General features: G+C 52.1%; 2 protein-coding genes across 9 annotated transcripts in view; one reads left to right on the top strand and one right to left on the bottom strand.

Annotated features, from left to right (window-relative positions):
* Window positions 1–14,937, bottom strand: part of vwa8 (von Willebrand factor A domain containing 8) — a 37,016-nt gene extending 22,079 nt beyond the window's left edge. For both annotated transcript variants that reach the window (XM_061821952.1, XM_061821954.1), the window contains exons 1-21: window positions 14,699–14,937; window positions 14,426–14,503; window positions 14,236–14,366; window positions 13,617–13,727; window positions 10,551–10,718; window positions 8,863–9,027; window positions 8,748–8,797; window positions 7,653–7,761; window positions 7,466–7,570; window positions 7,245–7,376; window positions 6,534–6,668; window positions 6,381–6,458; window positions 5,154–5,314; window positions 4,963–5,076; window positions 3,788–3,962; window positions 3,631–3,708; window positions 3,444–3,559; window positions 2,656–2,756; window positions 2,216–2,322; window positions 1,890–1,961; window positions 581–657 (exon numbers count right to left, since the gene is read on the bottom strand). In XM_061821952.1, coding sequence (XP_061677936.1) covers window positions 581–657; window positions 1,890–1,961; window positions 2,216–2,322; window positions 2,656–2,756; window positions 3,444–3,559; window positions 3,631–3,708; window positions 3,788–3,962; window positions 4,963–5,076; window positions 5,154–5,314; window positions 6,381–6,458; window positions 6,534–6,668; window positions 7,245–7,376; window positions 7,466–7,570; window positions 7,653–7,761; window positions 8,748–8,797; window positions 8,863–9,027; window positions 10,551–10,718; window positions 13,617–13,727; window positions 14,236–14,366; window positions 14,426–14,503; window positions 14,699–14,825 — 2,390 coding nt within the window. In that variant the 5' untranslated portion in view covers window positions 14,826–14,937. The remainder of the gene's footprint in view (window positions 1–580; window positions 658–1,889; window positions 1,962–2,215; window positions 2,323–2,655; window positions 2,757–3,443; window positions 3,560–3,630; window positions 3,709–3,787; window positions 3,963–4,962; window positions 5,077–5,153; window positions 5,315–6,380; window positions 6,459–6,533; window positions 6,669–7,244; window positions 7,377–7,465; window positions 7,571–7,652; window positions 7,762–8,747; window positions 8,798–8,862; window positions 9,028–10,550; window positions 10,719–13,616; window positions 13,728–14,235; window positions 14,367–14,425; window positions 14,504–14,698) is intronic.
* A 2,634-nt stretch (window positions 14,938–17,571) lies between these two features.
* Window positions 17,572–18,869, top strand: part of dgkh (diacylglycerol kinase, eta) — a 36,071-nt gene continuing 34,773 nt past the window's right edge. For 5 of the 7 annotated variants that reach the window (XM_061823973.1, XM_061823972.1, XM_061823969.1 and 2 more), the window contains exons 1-2: window positions 17,573–17,788; window positions 18,082–18,249. In XM_061823973.1, coding sequence (XP_061679957.1) covers window positions 17,741–17,788; window positions 18,082–18,249 — 216 coding nt within the window. In that variant the 5' untranslated portion in view covers window positions 17,573–17,740. Of the gene's footprint in view, window positions 17,789–18,081; window positions 18,250–18,869 lie in introns of all 7 variants that reach the window. The other 2 variants (XM_061823970.1, XM_061823971.1) reach the window with 1 other exon arrangement.

Genomic DNA, 18,869 nt, shown 5'->3' with positions numbered 1-18,869 from the left:
AGAAGAACACGCGCACGTCCTCCTGCCGCCGCCGCCGCGCTCTAAAATTAGCGAGCCGAGCTAACAGGGTTATCGCGCGGGAGTTTGAGCTCATTTTCTTTTATCCCTTTGCCAAAACCTCAAACTTTAGTCAGTTAGCAGGCTCGTATTAGCCCGCCGTCAGTCAATACGAGGCCCTGGATTGAAGCGGTCGTCTTGTGGGAAACCCACACACGGATAGCGAACAGCTGCAACCGCTTTAGATTCTTCGCCGACGTGTGCACGCAAAGGTTGGGAGTGACGGCAAAGACGACGAGATAAAGGACTTTGACGGAACGGACACGTGCCTCGGTGCGACGGAGTGAATACACGTCACAATCTTTGGAAATATTTCATCAGCCAAGGATATTCTTAGATAGTCGCTGCTTGTTCAATGATCAGAAAACGAATGGATGGATACTTGATCTGCACATACAAATATAAATGTTGACAGTAGATAGAGCTTTGGAACACCGCTTGAATATTCAACCTGAAATGAGCTTCTTTCAGAAAGAGCAAGAACTGTAAAGACCGCACCACATTATGTCTTGTTGCTACAGACCTGTGGAGTTGGAGGTACTCTCTGGGCCGGTTCAGAAGATGCAGGAAGCGGTCCACTATTTTGTTCTTCCCCACACCCTACGGAAGAAAATAGGACAGTAGCAAGGCTCTATAGAAGGAGACGCCGGGAGTCCTTGTCCACGCCACACGAGCCACGCCCAAGCGCCTCTGACTTTTGATGGAAACGGCTCTCCTCTACGGCAGCCGCCAACGTCTGAGCTGGGGACGCATTCACCCGCTCGCCGCCAGCGCCGTTTTTGCAATCACACGGGCCGCCACGTCCGCCGCTTCTTTAAAACGCGTTCTGTCCGTGCCAAACTGAGTCTTAAGGCATAACTGACAAACAAGAATAAACAAGTAGTCTCTGATTGGCGACCCGGTATCGAACATTCGGATCATAAACATCGGAAAGCTCTTTTGGCAGCGGTCTCCAACTCCGATATCTTGTGCCCCGTACTTGCGGCCCGTGCGCTTTTTCAAAACGTTTGATCACTTCGAAGCTGCCGGAGCTCAGGCTCATGACGGCTTCTGGCAGAGTTTGCTGACAAGTTAGCCAAAGCCAATTAGCAACGGGAGTCACACGGTTGGAACTTAATTGTGGAGTGACGCCGAGCGGAAGGAACAAATACTGTAGCGCGTCACCCCGTCTGAAAACCTGTCGTGACGAGAAAGTTTGCCGACGAGCACAGCCAATTTCAGGACAAGCGGAAGACGGAATGAATGCTTCGTGTTGAGCGCAGGCGCGTCCCCGGGCGGTTTTTGTTTTGGTTTTTTTTAGATGCACTGAGCAAGTTGCGGCGCTCAAGAAATCCGGCCATCGTTATTGAAGTAAACACGGCGGGGAGTCTGCCAAAGAGCAGGCGGACGGACGGACGGCCAGCCGAGAGCCTTTAACGCGGCCCAGACTTTTTCTCCACTGGTCCGAAGATGCGTCGGCCTTTGAGAGCGCTGCTCTATGGGCGACAGTTGACCGAGTCGTTTGCTTTGTGATTTATTCTGCGGCAAAACCTCCTGCAAAGATGGACTGTGCGCTGGTTCTATGTCGTGTGCTGTCAGATCAAATAAAAGTTGGAATTCTCTCCCCCAACAGACACAATTGAGGACCAAGAGCATTCAAGCCATCTACTGGACATAAGCCGGCCTTTGAAGCCATGCTAAAGTCATCTCAAGGACGTGCCTACATGTCAGCAAGCAGCCGGGGCCTAACCCCCCCCCCATCCCCCTAAATCGAAAGACTCGTGTGGGACCATCGCAGTTGAAGAAAATACTTTGAAAATGAAACCAAATCCTAATTGTTTTCAACCGCTTACCTGGTTGCCGACCAAGAGGAGGTGTTCTCCCAAAAGAAAGTCTTTCAACATGTCCTCCATCACTGTTATGTGCTGCAGAGAAACAGATCACAGACACGCGATGTTTCCCAAAGCAACGGAAGCAGGTCACGGCAAAGCCCAGGACATGTTCTCGTGGACCTCACAAACCGTGTCGGCGTCATCCACTCTCCATTCCGTTTGAAACAAGGGATGTGGATGGAGGTAAAGAGAGACTGAACAAGAGAGGAATCTGGCCCACAGGAACAACTTTCACACGCCGGTCAAAACGGAAAATCAGCCAGGCGGGAAGGCGACTCAGGAATTACCTGGGGATTATCGTAGAAGAGCACATCTGGAACTTTCATCTTGTCATCGGGGTCGCAGACGGGAGCCGACACTCTGCCGATAGTCAGCACACCCTCTTTGACTGTGCCTGAAGAAACACCAGACCCGTCCATCAATCAATCAATCAATCAGTCAGTCAGTCAGTCAATCAATCAAATCGCATTACAACAGCAAAATGAGCGCGACGGCCGGACATGGCGAGTGTCTGAAAAGTGGAACACACTCATGTCCAGACGCGTGCAGGCCTCTGAAGTCAAATGCTGGACAATGTGGACTTTGGCCACAAATGTCCAAAAACACACACCACAATCCTGCCTCATCTCGTTCGCTCAAGATTTTACGTCGGAGATTTGGGGAGAAACTCCGTTTGGTTTCTTCTAATGGCGTCTTCTTGTGTAGTATATAAGCGAGCGCGACCCACAAGTCAAGTGCCGTGTGTGTTCGGCGCCCGCAGTCTTTTCTTGTATGTCGCAGTTGGCGAGATTTTTCTGGAGCGAGCTGCGGGCCAAGCTGGGAAGAAACCTAGAAAAACACACATAGGTACACATTTCATACTAACATACAGTTGAAGCCGGCAGTTTACAGACGTTGTGCAAAAACACACGTTTCACTTCTTGTCTCACTGTCTGAAGAGAAATCAGACGAAGACCTCTCCTGTTTCAGGTCAGTCAGGATCACCAAAATTAGTGACGCTTGTTCAATGCCACAATAACGTTTGAAGAGATCAACGTGGCCTTTTCAAGCATCCGGAAATCGCACCCAAGGAGATGAGCCCGACTTGTGTCGTGGAGCTCCACCATCTCTGATCTCTGATCTCCGATCTGCCGGCTGATTTCTTTGGATTTTCCCATGATTTGAAACAAGGACGCAGAGTGTTTGAGGTGTGGCCTTAAACACATCCCCAGATGTGCTGTCAATTGTCACTTAGAGGAGATTCCAAAGTCGTGACCTTTCTGGCCTTCCCCATGCTCTTCTTTCAGGACTGAGTACTTTTTGTGCACTTTTGACCTTCAAAAAAATGGGATAAAATTCTCAAAGACATTCTGTCATTATTCTGCAATGAAACAAAATGAAATAATTGCAGAGACCCTGACTGACCTAAAACAGGAGTGTGTGTGTGTGTGTGTGTGGACGAGAGCGATGAAGGGCATCGTCTGGAACACGCCCCCTTTTGACAATTGAGTAAAAGGGCACCCGAGCAGAGCTGACCTGGAGAGGCAGGCCTTGTTGACAGCGTGGGCAACGCTCTCCTCGGGGTAGCGAGAGAGCCGGCGACAGATCCGCAGCAGCTGTCTGCTGGAGAGGGAGGAGGCCAGAGACTGGGCCTGGAAAGGGGGCGCAAATAAAGCACCTGAATCAGATTGGCGGGGGGGCGGGGGGACGCACAAACGCTTACCGTGGGGTCGTTTGTCTGTCGCAGCGCGCTCGCCAGGCGCAGCAGTTGTTCGGCAGCTTCCTTTGGAACATTAGGAGACTGCAAAGTGACATGAAAACAACAAGTACGTACGGGAGCAAAAAAAAAAAAGGAGAACGCGGGCCCAAAAGAATCTCACCAGGCCTCGCAGAAGGTCCAGCTCCTCGGCTCGACCCAGCGGACCGACAGTGTGGTACAGGAACATGGGGAGCAATTCGGGACTCAACCACTGTTGTCCTTTGCCGCCCCCGCCCGCTAGCGGCGGCTCAGCAAGGGCGAGCACGCGGAACGACGGGTGGATGGCAAAAACCGACCTGAAAGGAGAAACAGCGCTGACACACAAGCCGCTGTGTCGCAGCCAATCGTTGTCACAAAGAAGCGGATGGCTTTTGACAGGCGGCCGCGGCCGCCTCCGATTGAAGAGGACAGCGCCGACCATTTACGCCGGTGGGGGACATCAGATGAGTCTGAAGCTCGCAGTTATTATTGGTCTTCAACCCGCGCCGCATCCCCAAATGTGGCCAGCGGGCCAAATTCTCCGATTGTCCGATTTCGACGCGAGAAAACAACGCTCGATAGGAGCCGACGCGAGGAGGAGTCCTTGTCCAATCCGCATCACGCTGCGGAACGAAAGCAGCTTGCGACAGGGCTCCTCTCCTCTCTGGGACTTCCAACGGCTTCCCGGAGTCACAAGCGGACCATTTAGCGTGCTTGCTCTCGGTCAGTCACCATAAAGCGTCTCCCTGCACTTCCAAAAAAAAAACAAAACTCCTTACTACCTAAAAATAGCCACAACGGAGGTTACACAGTTTCACGCTCGAGTTTGTGTAAAAGTCTGCGATGTGAGGCTAAAGCGTGACGTCACAGTCTTTGTATTATATCCAGGAGCGGAAACTGAACGCAAGACAAGATCAAAGTATATTTCTTTGCCCCTGGTAAAAATTGTGATCCTTACTGGGTTGTGTATAATTGTCAGGGGTGGCGTGGTACATGTATTTGACTGTATTTTCATAGGCCACAGAGGGGTGCAGAGTGGCCACGTGGAAAATGTTTGGCATGTCTGGCAACGGTAAAAGGTGGACTCGCTTTGCACTCGAGCTCAGTCAGAAGTCAAACCGGGACGGCGCACCCGCCCTACGGAATTGTGGCTTAAAATCCAGTGGAGATTGAAACGAGATATCCACCTGGAAAACTAAACTTGCCCGTCACATTCAGGATGATCAACATCAACAAGCGAGCTAGCTCGCCCCCCCCCCCCCGCGTACGCGCACGCGCACAATTTGGTTTACTTTTACTTTCCAGGATGGCCAATACCTCTCTTGAAGTTGCTGCTCAGTCAAGTTGTGTTCCTCCTTCAGTGCCTGGTACCTGTCCCACCTGAGCAGCCTGGCGCCGTCGTACAGATCCAACTCCCGGTCATGAAGCAACCTGCAGCACGCGGCGCCGGTTGAAGCTCGCGCTTCTCCCAAACCCTCCCCGACGGCGCGCGAGGTCGTCGGCCTTGCCTCGAAAGGACGGCCAGCGTTCCCGGGTTGACCCTGTGTACACCGTCCAGAAGCAGCAGCTTGCCGTCCACGGCGGCGGTGACCACCGGCGACGGCCGCCACGCCGTGTCGCCGTTGGGGAGGGTGAACCTCTGCTGGAGGAGGTCCCTGGCTGTCATGTCCTGGCACAGACAATCGAGCGTGTCAAGGAACATCGAGTGACTGCTGCGGGCCAAACTTCATCACCAATTCCTGCATTTTACGCAGCGTTGTCGTCAGACTGACTTTGGACTACCGGCGAGGTTCAACAACGGTTCACACTCACATTCCCACATTTGAGACTCTTCATTTAGTCGAAGATGAAAAGCGCTAACAAGTTTTCGAAAGGCGGGTGCGTGCTGGAGTACTCAGAACGGTCCTCGCAAGTGCAAAGTCCAAACAGGGAGGCCCAAGATGAGCTCCCAACAACGAGGCCAATGTGCTTGCATGTCGCACGTCGACTACAACTTGGAATCGAAATCTTTCCGTCAAGATTCAAGATCCCGAGGCCGTTGGTGCGGCCCAGGTTCCTCCGGCGCATACCCTGAAAAAGGTCGATAAAGCATCGCCTTCAATGACGGCGTGCGCCATTCAAGTGGCATTTCTTTATTGGCTCGAGAGTCCGCATCGGCGGGGACGTACTATGAGATTGTAGCGTTCACTAAGCAGAGTCTTGGAGCAGAACTTTTGGAAAAGAACTTTTTTCCCCCCTCACCCGCCCATTCAACATTTAGCATAGCATTAGATGAAAAATAGCTTTCCCCAGAGTTGCAGGCGGTGAGCGCAAGAAGCCAGGCAATACGTACGCGTGGCATCCCGGGACACGCCACACCTCCCACTTTGGATACGTCCACTGACGCCACTGACGTACTGCCAGGCTTTGTTGCGTTCACCCTTTTTTTACAGGGGCCGACAGCCCCGCAGTTGTCAAATTTTCTGGGAGTCGGCTTTTGCGTAGTCTGAAAATCGGAATCCGCTTTAATGGCCAAGTGTATAAAAACACACAAGGAAGTTTTCTCCGGCCGTCAGTACGACATTCAAAACAAAGAACAAGGAACAACGTAGCAGGAAGAACAAGGAACAAGAGCCGTTTGCGTTTCCAGGAACTGTCCCTTATAAGATGTCCAACCTTCTTCATTTAGAACAGGCACGAGGTAACGTCCCACCTTGCGTTAAGCTTGTACAGAGTTGGAAGTGAGTTGTGTGTACCTGGTAGAGCATGACGGGCTCTAACGTGTACCCCAACGCCTCAGCAAACTCTTTGGCCACCGCTGACTTGCCGCAACCCTGAAAGCCACACCGGCAAAGAATGTTTCTGCTTTGTGTCCCGTGAGGCCTTTCCGAGTTGTCGGCGTGCGCTACCTTGCTTCCCACGAGGCACACGTCCTTCGCCATGTGCGATTGCATCATGTCAGCAATCAGCTGCGAGTGGCTGGGGGTGCCGACGAAGGCGCCCCCGCTGCCGGGTGCCCGCGGCTCCTTGGCGCCCGCGGGGACCTGATTTTGCAGAAAGCAAAGGTGGAATCGCACTTTTCTCACATTTCCCGCCAGGATATTTGACTTCAGAAGCCGCCGACGATGACGATGATGCATTTCGTAGGGTTTTACCACAGTGGCATTATTTTCATAGAGAAACTCCATAATTCCACTTCAAATACGCTCGCGGCGGGCGGGAAATGCTTTCCACAGCCACCCACAAAATCTGCAATGTGGTGGCCAGGCACAAACATTTTGGATGTACTTTGACCATAAGGAGACTATTTCAAGGACATACCTGAACGCAGAAAAAAAAAAAAAAAAAAAAAAAAAAAAATGGATTGTATTTGTCTGTGCCTTTTAAAAGGGAGGCTCGCATGCAACACGGGACTCGGACCGACGCTTTTTACGGCTCTCGCATCGGTGATGGAGGCTCTCTTTTCCCCACGTCTGAGGACCTCACACTAACAAATGTTCGGCAAAAGCCGACGAAAAACGATCCCGGACCGACGCGAAGGCGTAATCATTGAAGCGGGATATCGCAAAAGCGCATTGGAAATGAAATGTGAGTGCGTTTCGTACGCCAAAAGTGTCTACCTGAAACGTCACGTCTTTCTCTGCAAAACGCAGGGTGACGTCCGCACGGGCCTCCACACCGCCGCTTCTGGACACGTTGACGACGACGGCGCCGCTCGATGCGTCGTCACGGCCGTCCGCAAGCTCAAATTTCTGTGCAAGCGTCACAACACTTGAACATCCGCATTCATCGTTTGGCCCACAACGAGGCGCAAACGGGCCGACGCCCAAAGCCGTCTCACACTGAGGACGGTCTCCACAGCGCCGCGCCCGTCCTTGCCCAACATACTACGGTAGGGGTAAAGTCTCTGGACCAGCTGCTGCGACGACATCATGGGGAAGACGTTCTGTGCCGACACAACGCGGAGATCATCTCGAGCTTCGGCTACTCTTAAGAGACGGAGCGTAGACATTTAAAGGAGTCCTCACCAGAACCTTCAAGGCAGGAAGGAGGTTGTCCACAGGGAAGTCAGGAAGGCTCAGGTTGGCTGATTCCTGGGAGCACAGCGTGGTACCAAGTGACAGCAGTTGGGACACCCTGACACACACACACACACGTACACAAAGTACACGCGCTTCAATTCATATGCAAATAGAGACGCACGCGGCGGACCCCCCGCTCCACAAGAGCCGCAAATCGCGGACTGCCAGAATTTGAGGGTTTTTGTTTTGTTTGAATACCCCCGAATTCTCAAATAAGCGGGGATATACGTACAGGCTTTGGAGAAGCATATGCTGCCATCCAAGCAACGTCTTTTCACGGACGCCGCTGCTTATTTCAGCAAGACCAGGCCTGACCACATTTTGCAGTTGTACAACCGTGTGTTTCTGTAGTAAACCAGTGCAGGTACCAAGCTGGCCCGCCTGCAGTCCAGACCAGCCTCTCGTTGAAAATATACACAGGCGCATTGTGAAGTGGTGTAAAATATGACAACGGAGAGCCCGGACGGTTGAACAACCGGAGCTGTCCATCACGCAAAAAGAAGAAAAAGAATTCCACCGACAAAGCTTCACTAATTAGTGTACTCAGTTGCCAAACGTTTATTTAACGTTGTCAAAAGAAAAGGTAACGTAACACAGTCGAAAATGTGACCCCCGTCCCATCTTTTTTGGAATGTGCTGCAGCCATAACATTCTACGTTCATGATTACTTGCTCAAGTAAGTTTACTGGTTTGTCTTCGTAGTGTATTCAATTAAATATAGATTGAACATGATTTGCAAATCATTAAATGACGTTTTTACGGATGCTGAACACAAGGTCCCAACGTCATCGGCCTTCGTCGGCCGAGTTTGTACAAAGGACTCTTTCATGGTTGTTTGGTTTCACGGATTTGTATATATATATATATTTATTTTTTTTTCCTTCTGGCCTTCTGAAAGCATTTTTTTTGGCCCACTAATTATGTATTTATTTAATTATAAAGACTTGAAATGTGTTAACATAACGCGGGTGTGAATGGTTGCGCCCTGCGTCCAGTGACGAAAGCCGGGACAGGTTCGGGCGGGTGAGGAGAAGCGTTCACCTGTGTGCCGCTACGTTGGGTGCTGCCGCGTACAACAGCTCCAACTGGTCCTGAAGACAAATATCAGGGACTGTTAGGGATGCCGTCTGCTTTCTTTTGCTAAACGGAAACCTACCTTAAACGGGAGGCAATAGACGTCTCTGGCCTGGAAGCGAGAGCGGAGGGGAGGATCCAGCGGGTTGCCTCTGTACTTGGGCACAGGAAGTCCGAGGGCGATGACCCGAAAGTCCTCGCTTACGCGGACGATCTTCCAGTCGTCCAGCTCCTCTTTCGTGTGCTCCTACGGGTTGGAAAAGAGTCAAACAGCAGGGCGGGTGACACGGCGCCTTCTCTTGCAATTCCAATCGCTGCCAAATGAAAATGCTCCATTGGAAGGCCTCAACCGGAATACACAAACATTCAATTTGGGCCGACAAAAACTCCGTCTGCCCACACGGCCAGATTACTGACGGGAACCTCGATGAGCTCGCTAAAAGCGGCAAGCCATCGTTTGTCTTCTCCGAGCGGACCACGGCAGCTGCTGGAATGTCAGACTGAAGGATCTTCCCCGTAATCTGAGAAAGTGTGCGTATGAGGCCAGACGGCCATCGATAAAACGCCGCGACGGTTGTACAAGATGGCAACCGAGTTGTTCTCATCAGGCGCTTTTTCAGATAAGCACATCAAAGCGCACGACGGATCTCCATTTCGACAAACGGCGTGACGCTCTCGACGGAGCGGGCGCCCGTCACGCGGCTTTTCCGATTCAATGTGGAGCGCGTCGTCGGACGAGATCGGGTCACGTGGAAACGCTTGAAGTAAAACTGGCTGCCGGAAAGACGCCGATACGTCGCTAAGAAAGGGAAGAAGTTCCAGCGGTTGCTCCACGAGGGAGCTCTCGAAGTTAAAAGGACACAATTTCAGGGGCGAGGGACCAAAGTTTCCGAGGTTAAAAGGTCAACCTTCGGCCTGAAACCTCAAGAAAATGAAGGAATAACACGTCTACATCGTGACGAAAAGAGAGACAGTCCGTTTTTGGACAAAACAAAGTCCTAAAGAGATTCCTTTGTAGAATGGAAACGTTCAGAAAAAAGGCAAGCCCATTTGAAAAGTAAACAGTAAATATGAAGATGCACTCGTACAATGAAGTCAAAGTTGCTAGCACATTCGTTTTAATCCCACAGAGGTCAAAGTGCCTCGAAAACACGACCTTGATTTGAGGGCTCTCAAAGTCAATTGACCTCGGGGCCGCCGGAGGCAGCGTCCGGCTGAGGCCGGGCCGCAGTGTCGGGGCCAATTTCCATGACAATTCAATCTTCTCAAAGGGGAAAAAAAAAAAACCATTCAACGCATGAAGATAAACTAGGAGGCAGCACAGTGGTGCAACCGCTTGGACCGTTGCCCTCACACCTCTGAGGTTCGGGATTCAAATCCCGGCCCCGCCTGCGTGGAGGTTGCTCGTCCTCCCCGTGCCCGTGCGGCTTTTCTCCGGGTGGGCACTGCGGTTTTCCCCCCCCCACATCCCCACAAACTCACAACATTAATTAATTGGACTGATTGTACGACTGGATTGAAAATATTTCTCTGCTCGCAGGTGGCCGAGAGCCACATACGCCATCGTGATTGGTTGGCTTTGCACACAACACTGCAAAAGTCCCATTCATGTAAAACTCCAGGGCTGCACTAACATTAAACTTTCATATCAGGGCGGGGGCCACAAAATCTTATCTTGCGGTTTGCATCGAAGGAATAAAATCATCATAGAAAAAGAACATCTCCTGTATCAAGATGATATGAGTTGAAAAGCCAAAGGGAAAAACCAACCTGCAGCAGCTTGTCGTAGCGCTCGGCCGCCATGAGGAAGCGGCCGTCCTCCAGCTGCATCTCTCGGTTCTCCAGCAGGTTGTTGAGCACGGGCAGAACGTTCCTCTCCGCCTTCTCCAGACCCTCCAGAACCAGAACGCGCCCCCGAGTGGCGGCCCGGACGGCGCACTGAGCGAGAAACCAACGACATCGACCAATCAATGTTTGCCGTTCTATTTTTAGAAGGCAGGCGCTTCCGTGCGGGACGCGGGGCGACTCTTTTGGGCAAAAAGCCGTTGAGCGGTCGGAGCCGGCCCGCGTCCAGCTAGAAAAACAAACACGGCGAGGGAGGCCGACGTGTTCCAAACTGTTCTCGTCGAATGGTGGCAAAGCGACGCGGCTTTGGAACCACCGCTGATTTTGCTTTTTCCATCCGTGAGCGATAATCCCTAAAAACAATTCAAGTCAAGTCCTCGCGAGGCCGGTCAGGGCCTTTGGGGGGAAACCGCATTGAGGGGTTCTCGGGGACTCCAAAGACGCTCGGCTCCTTTATTTTCATTTGCCTTCTATCGGAACAAACCCGCGAGCTCGGCGAGTCCCGTTCAAAGGGTCCGAGGGTACGATGAGCTTCTTGAAGTGGCTTCATACGTTTTCACAACCTAATTGCACGTCACCGAATGACGACTCGAGATCCCGTTTAAACCGCCCGAGATTGTGGCAGAAATGCCCGAATCATACCAAAATTATGCCTCCAGTGATTGGACCTTGTCATAAATGCTAAATTGTGCCGTAATGGCCACTGGATCTTGCGGGGCGGTAGGTCCTGTCATGCCCTGATTTGACTTTGGCCCTTCTGTTTCTACTCTGCTTCAACTCTAAACCGTAAAGAAAACGTGTATGTTAATAACGCACGCGATGAGCTGCTGCTGGTCCAAAACCCGCGTCAAGAAAGGTTGTCCTTTTATTTGTGGACTCCTCCTCGTATGCTCAGTCAGAGTCACTTGATGCAGGGTCAGCTCGGAGCGCCGGGTTGCGTGTTCCGCCAGCAACAGTGAAGCTTGTCTAATAAATGGATAATAAACACCCGGCTTGCCGTTAGCAGCCAGACTCAAGCCTCACTTGACTTCCGACGGAGCCGGTGCGGAAATGGCGAACTGAGTCAGGGATGGATGCCCGACAAAAGTGACTGCTAAGTGGCGAGGCCAAAAAGAAAAAAAAAAAAAACACGACGCCATGGCGGAAGTGTGCCGGCGTTCGCGCGGGAATTGACCCGTTCCGAGCGAATGTAGGACTCCGAATGAGCACGGATCTCTGAGGGATGGCCGCCGATATTCTAGTTGACACTCCAACTCCTTTCCAAATCGGGCCCGTCCAAGCGTCCCTTTTCTGTTGAGCCTCTCCGAGCTATCTTCGCTCAACTGCGTGGCAGCAAATTGGGACGTCCATGCAACCGCTTAGCGCGTCGGCCTCACACTTCTGAGGACTGCGCGCCGTCCGCACGTTCTCCGGGTGGCCGCTCCGCTTTCCTCCCACACAACCCAAAAACACGCAACACTCATTTGAGACTCCAAACCGCGAGTGCGACTGACGTCTGTCTCCGCGCGCCCTGCGATCGGCCGGCGACCAGTCCCGGGTGTCCCCCGCGATGGACGGAATGTGCGCCGGTGAAATCTCCTTCCTTCTTGATCGTTTCTTTGTGCTCAGCTTCTCGCCAAAATAAAACAAGATTGTCCTGTGCCCGTTTCCACGGCAACAGGCAGAGTTTGCCGCTCTCGTGCGGAGGAGGCGCTGGCCGGATGACACACATTCCGTCCGGCCGCGTTACAGTTATCCGACGAACGTTGTCTTAATGAAGTATTCATTTTATATTAGGAGAAAGAAAAAAAAAAAAAAAAAAAGTCCGCTCATCCCGCCCGCTACTTTCTTCACTTCTCAAACGTGCCGTGCGCAATCTAGTTTTGGATTTGTGTTTTCCCACATCAGGCGCCGTTGAACTCTGAAATCTGCCGCGGTGACGTTCGACTCAAGTTCAACAATCAAATGACCCGAAAAAACCCGACGGGTGTTTCCAGAACAAACTCCGAAAGGTGCGGCGTAGTTTCGGGCCCCACGTGTAGCTCGAGAAGGCAATTTATGGGCGCGAGCTGGAGATGTTTTTCTTGTGGTTTTGACTCTGCATATGGCAACATTGGCCCAAGGTTACGGTTCCGAGCGCTCGCAGTTAAACTTTTATCTTCCGGGATCCGTTGCGCTCTGGAAAAAGCCATTTTCACGTTTTGTGCCGGGTGGGTTTTACTTTTCCTTCAAGAGGGGCTCATTGATTCCCATTGATAAGATTTCAACATAGAAATCAAATGAGCAATTCAAAGCAGGATTTTCAGTTCTCTTGGGTTATATCTGTCCGACGTTGACGTTTGTTTCACGATTAGGGTGAGGGGAAACTATTTCTTTTTTCTGTATATCGGGCCGCCTGACACACCAGAACTTGCGGGAGGGAGTTTGCCTGTTCTGGCCGCGCTTGCTGAGGCTTTTGGTCGGCGCTCGAACAAATGCCGGGTTCAGCGAAGACGTTAGCGCGTTGCCCACAAGTGGAAACGTGAGCCACGCAGCTGACCCAAAAGCGCTCAAGCACCTGACGGGCTCCGGCAAGCGCAAAAGAAAAGTGACGGATGCATATTTTATGTACCGTGGACGCCCCCCCCCCCCCAATCACTGCATATTAATGTTCCAATCATTTCCCATTTTTGATTTTTTTTTTTTTCCTTTTTAGCAGGACCTAACCACAAAATCACTCACTGGTGATTTATCCTCACTCATTCAATAAATAAAAAAACATTTTCAAATGCATAAAGACTCCCAAGCCAATACAGTACATATTTCAATGCAGTTATCATGGACGTGAATTTGATTTTGGAACCCTCTCGGAACTCCGTCGGCACGGCAACGTCGCCTTTAGCACATTTACTTCACACTCAGGCCAGGGAACGGAGCCTCGCTCAAGGGCGCCGAAGGAGTCAACCGGGAGCTGGGCACTAAGCGCTCCAAAATTCTACACGTCTGCAGCGGACCGGACCGGAGCCTGCCTACCTGGTCCACGTAGAAAGCTGTCCCGGCCCGGATCTCTCTCCTTTGTTTCAAATCGGTCTCCGTGGTGTCCCTGGACAGGGCGACGTACTCCACTTCGCGTTTGGTCAACTCCTACAAAGAAAAGCGAGGCGGCGTCTTGGTTCAAAATGCAAACAGAACCAAGAAAGATGAGCGCAAAGCAGAGGAGGACATTCATGACGGCCTTCTTTTCTTTTCAGAACTGAATAAGAAATGTGTGCTTTTGTATTGATTGATTTGCATTTTCTTTCAACAATTCTACGACGCCGCTGACGCTGGGAATTCCCTGCATTTCTTTGAACGAGGCTTGAAATAAGCAGATTCATCGGAATGCGCTCGTCAAAATTTCCATTTTGTGCTTCACGCAGGAAAGCAAAACATTTGGACGGACGGACAAACTCGACCGGAGCGGGCCGGGACGGCTCGGCCCCGGCCGAGGAGCCGTCCACCCGAACGACGTCCACGTCAACTTTTGTGACAGCGGGTTTTTCTCTCCGGCGAGCATTTGGACGACCCGCCGAGAGGTCTCCGACGGACTCAAGCGTGTCGGATGGGACTGCAATCCCCTGGCGACCGGACGGCCTCATGCGAGCGTACTCACAAGGTATTGCATGGCTACGGTTCTCCTCAAGGGTCCCGGGGGTCCGATGAGAAATACATCCTGGCCCAAGAGGTCTTTCTGCATAATCCATCGCAGGTGCTGCGCCACGGCCTGGGGCAGGAAGTCTGAAACTAAAGAGCAGAAATTGAGCCAACTTGTGAGGCTTCTGGATCTCGTCGGGCGGCGTAACTGTGTTTGACGGGAACCAGTTCGGGGTTGCGTGGTCTTTTCACTTGGTAGGAAATATCTCCAATCGTCACGGTCTCACCTGCACACACAAGGTCAACAGCGTCTGGCTAATGCCAACAGATGTGATGTGGAACAAGTTGGGCGTGTAAATGAAATGTCGAAATCACAACAGCCAACTGAGGTTAGTTCGACGTAATCGCCGACGCCGACGCTGACAGTGATGACTGATGACCGATGATCGTTTTTGGTCGTCGTTTTGGTCAGCGAACTTTACCCGACGCCGTGCTGACGAGTTTGACCTCATGGCTCCTCCGCATCCAGCCGTCCTTCCCCAACACGGCGCCCAAAACAGTCCGCATCCTCCCGGCGGCGACCGCCGCAGCCGTGGGCCTCCGCAACATCGCATTGGCGTTAAATTGGACGTTGCCCCCAAGAAAATGGTCGCACCTGCGCCGGCCGGTTACATGTCACCTCCTTTTTTTTTTTTTTTTTTTGCTTTCGCGAGCCGGAACGTTTTCCAAGACGGACAAGCGGGTCCGCGACATCAATGTTTCGTGCGGGAACAAGCTCGGAACGAAAAGTGGCTTCCGAGGAAGTTCCGACGTCATCACGTAGCGATGACGCGCGTGTCAATGGAAAATCGGTGCGCTCTTACTGGGCTCCGCGCTGGAGAGTATACAACGTGATGAAAAGACGAGAATCGTATCCCAACACGTAAATTACGTCTTCAGCGAAAAGTGAAGTTTTACACACAAAACATCCGGCGTTATATCTGTATTCATATATAAGGAAACTGTGTTACTGCCTTTGGACTCATGCACGTGTATCGTTGCAATAGTAGCCGTTCAATTCAATTGCACCCACGTAGTTCTAAATAACAAGAACTCGAAAATGACAAGTGGTGGGCCCACTGTCTATCATAAATGCGACATGATTTTACAATGTCGTAGTGCACCCCTTCGTCATCGGTGCCGCTTATCCTCACAAGTTCGCCGGGAGTGCTCGGAGCCCATCCCGGCTATCTTCGGGCAAGAGGCGGGGCACACGGTGAACCGCTTGCCGGCCGAACGCAGGGCGCACCGAGACAAACAAACGGGGGCAATTTCGAATCTCCAATTAATGTTGCGCACTTTGGGGACGTGGGAAGAAAGCGGAGTGCCCACCCGGAGAAAAGCCACGCAGGCACAGGGAGAGAACATGCAAACTCCACACAGGGAGGGCCGGGTCCTCGGAACCGCGAGGCCAACGCTTTCCACCTGATCCGCCGCGCATCGGTAATGATTTGAATTATTTACACACGAGAAACGTATTATTGAATTGACCGTGTATTTTCATCCATCCATCAGGAAGGTTTATTTTTTACATGTTGTTGCATTTCTGCAAGTCGCATGTTTGTGTCCCTATCAGCTCATTCGCAAATGGCTCTCCGATGGCTGGATATTATAAACATTTGTTTTAAAAGCCAGTTATGACGAACGTCGCGTTGCGTTCCATTTGAAGTCAAAGTCAGAGTCCATCCATCCCTTTTCCGTCACGCTTATCCTCAGCGGGATTGCGGGCGCGCCGGTGCCCAACCCCGGCTGACTTTGCGCGAGGCGCGGGGTACACCCTGGGCTGCTCCCTCGCTAATTGCAGATGACAAATACAATTACTGGTCAATTTCTGCTCGGAAAGGATGTGGTGGAAAGTGACTTGTCGTAGCTGTGACAAATGAAGAGAAATGAAAACTTTGCTGCATATTTTCTGGCAAAATGAAAGGAAGAAATCAATTTGGCAAGAAACGTGACTGAGGGAATCGTATTTGCTTCGGTGGGCCCTAAACCAAGATGCCGGCCCCCGGGCCTCGGCTTTGGCACGGGGGCTGTCAATTGCCCAAAGGTGAACGCGTGTTTGTCATTTCAGATTGACGTGAATTTCCTCATAGCCGCCCGTCTTCATCCAAATACGTGCAAGTTGCGGTAGTGCTGGAAAATCAAGGAAGTCTCTGTTGACTGACTTCTTGCAATGGTCAGTCTTCAAATATTTATTTTGACAGTAGGGATTTATTTTCATTGAAAGGTATTTTTTTTACAGCGCAAACGTGGCGCAGCAGTCGATACCAAGTCGGCTTCCGCACGTTCATCAACATCAGCTGTCATTGTCAGAATGTCACTCGATCGGCAGGGGGTCACTTTTGAGGTCGTCAGCGCGATCAATGGTGGGCAAAATTTACTCTTGTCGAAAAACAGTAACAGATTGGACACCCAGATGGGCCGGTTCCGGCCCCCGGGGCGTACGTTTCACGGCCCCGGAAATTGTTGGAGTAACGATAACGTGTTCCGAAATGTAACCACAACATTGATGCAATTGTAATTCATTACCTTACTGGAAGAAAATGTATCCCTTGTGAGGATAAGGGGCTAGGAAAATGAATGGTCCTTTTAGAAATGGATAGAATTTCAAGAATACACTCAAAAGCACATTTGTTTCCCCCATCTCAGTTCCCCCTTGGAACGACGAGCTCTGCGATTGGCTCCTTCCGGTCACGTGCCTTTCCGTTGTCGTCCCGCGCGTGACCGATATTTTCCAAATATGCGCCCCAAGCGCCAACAATCTACTCTCGATTTTGACAAACCTAATCTCGTCGGCAAAGTGTTTTTTTCATCTGGAAAAAGCCGCGAGCTTTTGCCGTAACGTTGACCGAGCTCCCGAGCGATGTTGCGTAAATTGCGCCGCTCTCGCTCGGCACTTTGCACTTTTGAGAAGCGCCGGTCCGAATCTCGTCTCAGGCGCGTCCCGCCCTTGCCTGCACGCCGCATTGCGATTGTGGTCTCACATGCCAAAAGGACGCAGGCCAGCGATTGTTTTGTTTCGACTGGCTGTGACCCCGCCTTCGAGCCTCTCGCCTCAGCAGGCCCGCGACCCCCCTGTGGAGAAGCCACTCCTGAAAATGGACCGATTCTGGTTGAAACTGGAAGCAACTCCATTGCCAAAGTCAACCGCGGCAACGCTCGATGCACGGATGTATTTGGATCACGTTTGGGAAGGAGAACGTCGTGACGTCATCCAAGCAGACGCGTGTCGCCCGAACGTGCCCGGCTGACGTGGGTGCCTGTGGAGGTTCCTCGGAGGAGGGAGGGAGGGAGAGAGAGAGAGGGAAGGAGGGAGGGAGGGAGGCAGGCAGGGAGGCAGGCAGGCAGGCAGGCAGGCAGGCAGGCAGGCAGGGAGGGAGGTGGGCGTCCGACGCGTGTGAGCAGCGTCAAGTCGAAGCTCGTCTCGGCCGAGCTCGGCGTCCGCTCTCCCCGCAGAGGAGCTCCAGCGAGAGGCAGGAGAGCTCATGGAGGATGTTGGCCATGACAGCCGCAGCCCTGCCTGGGAGGAGCTGGTGAGTGCAGCGCCACATTGGAAGACTTTAGCAGTCGCCTTACGGGGGCTTCGAGCGAACCCCTTCCGACCGCGTCTTTAGCCGGGAACGGCTCGCGGCTCGGACGATGCTCGGTGGAGTTCCGTCCGCATGGGGGGGGGGTTTGTTTGTTTTGTTTTGTTTTGTTTTGTTTTGGCGTCGTTTAAGAGTGTCGGTGTTCCCCGGTCTTCCCCGGACTCCCCGAACCGGAAGGGAGCGGCGGAGAGAGCCCAAGCCGCTCGGTCCTGACACGCTCTTGTCGCCCCCCCCCACAGGATCCCGATAAGGGTCCCGGGTCCGCGCCGACGCTCCATCACCCCCATGTGGTGGGGGCCGTCTCGGTGTCCGCCGGTGCCGACGAGTCTTCAGACAGCGAGGTGGAGCAGGAGGGTCCCCAGAAACTCATCCGGAAGGTGTCCACCTCGGGACAGATCAGGAGCAAGGTAGGAGGCCAACGATGCCTGGAGAGATTTGGCTTCTTCTTGAGCTTTGCGCGCATGGTGCTTCCCTTCCCTCAGGTTGAGTTCTTCCAAACGTCTCTTGCGTGCATCCAACCACATGAGTCCGATGTAGTGTATTATCTCGGTCCACAGTTTTTGTCTTGGATTTCATTGAATTGCGCTGTTAGCAACGCGGGGCCACATTGGCACTGGGGCCACTTTCAGGAGAATGGCAGGAGCGAGATCAAGTGAGTATTTTTTTTTTTCAAATCAAAGTGGTCATTTTTAAAAATGTTTCATGCAGCTCCATCAAATTCTTAACGCTGACCGGCTGGCGACCAGTTGAGGGTGTCTGGCGCCTGAATCCCATCGGGCGGGATGTATTTTCTGTCCATGTCTTTTCAGAAAAGGGCCAATGTAACCGCGGTATTATTCCTTATCATGATGAAAAGACTTTTGGAGAGGACCGTGGTTGAGCAATTGCTACCTTACATGACGGAGGCCGATATACAGCATAACCGACCGTGGCGGGCCACGCCCTCGACCGGTCGCAGTTCACACGTTGCCAAACGAACTTTTGCAGTCAACACTCATCCCTACGGGCAATTTCCAATCATGCGTGT

Source organism: Syngnathoides biaculeatus, chromosome 6 (genome assembly GCF_019802595.1).
Source record: "Syngnathoides biaculeatus isolate LvHL_M chromosome 6, ASM1980259v1, whole genome shotgun sequence".
NCBI classification, from domain to species: Eukaryota; Metazoa; Chordata; class Actinopteri; order Syngnathiformes; family Syngnathidae; genus Syngnathoides; species Syngnathoides biaculeatus.
Note: the sequence above shows the minus strand (reverse complement) of the source record. Positions and strands in the feature narration are given on the sequence as shown.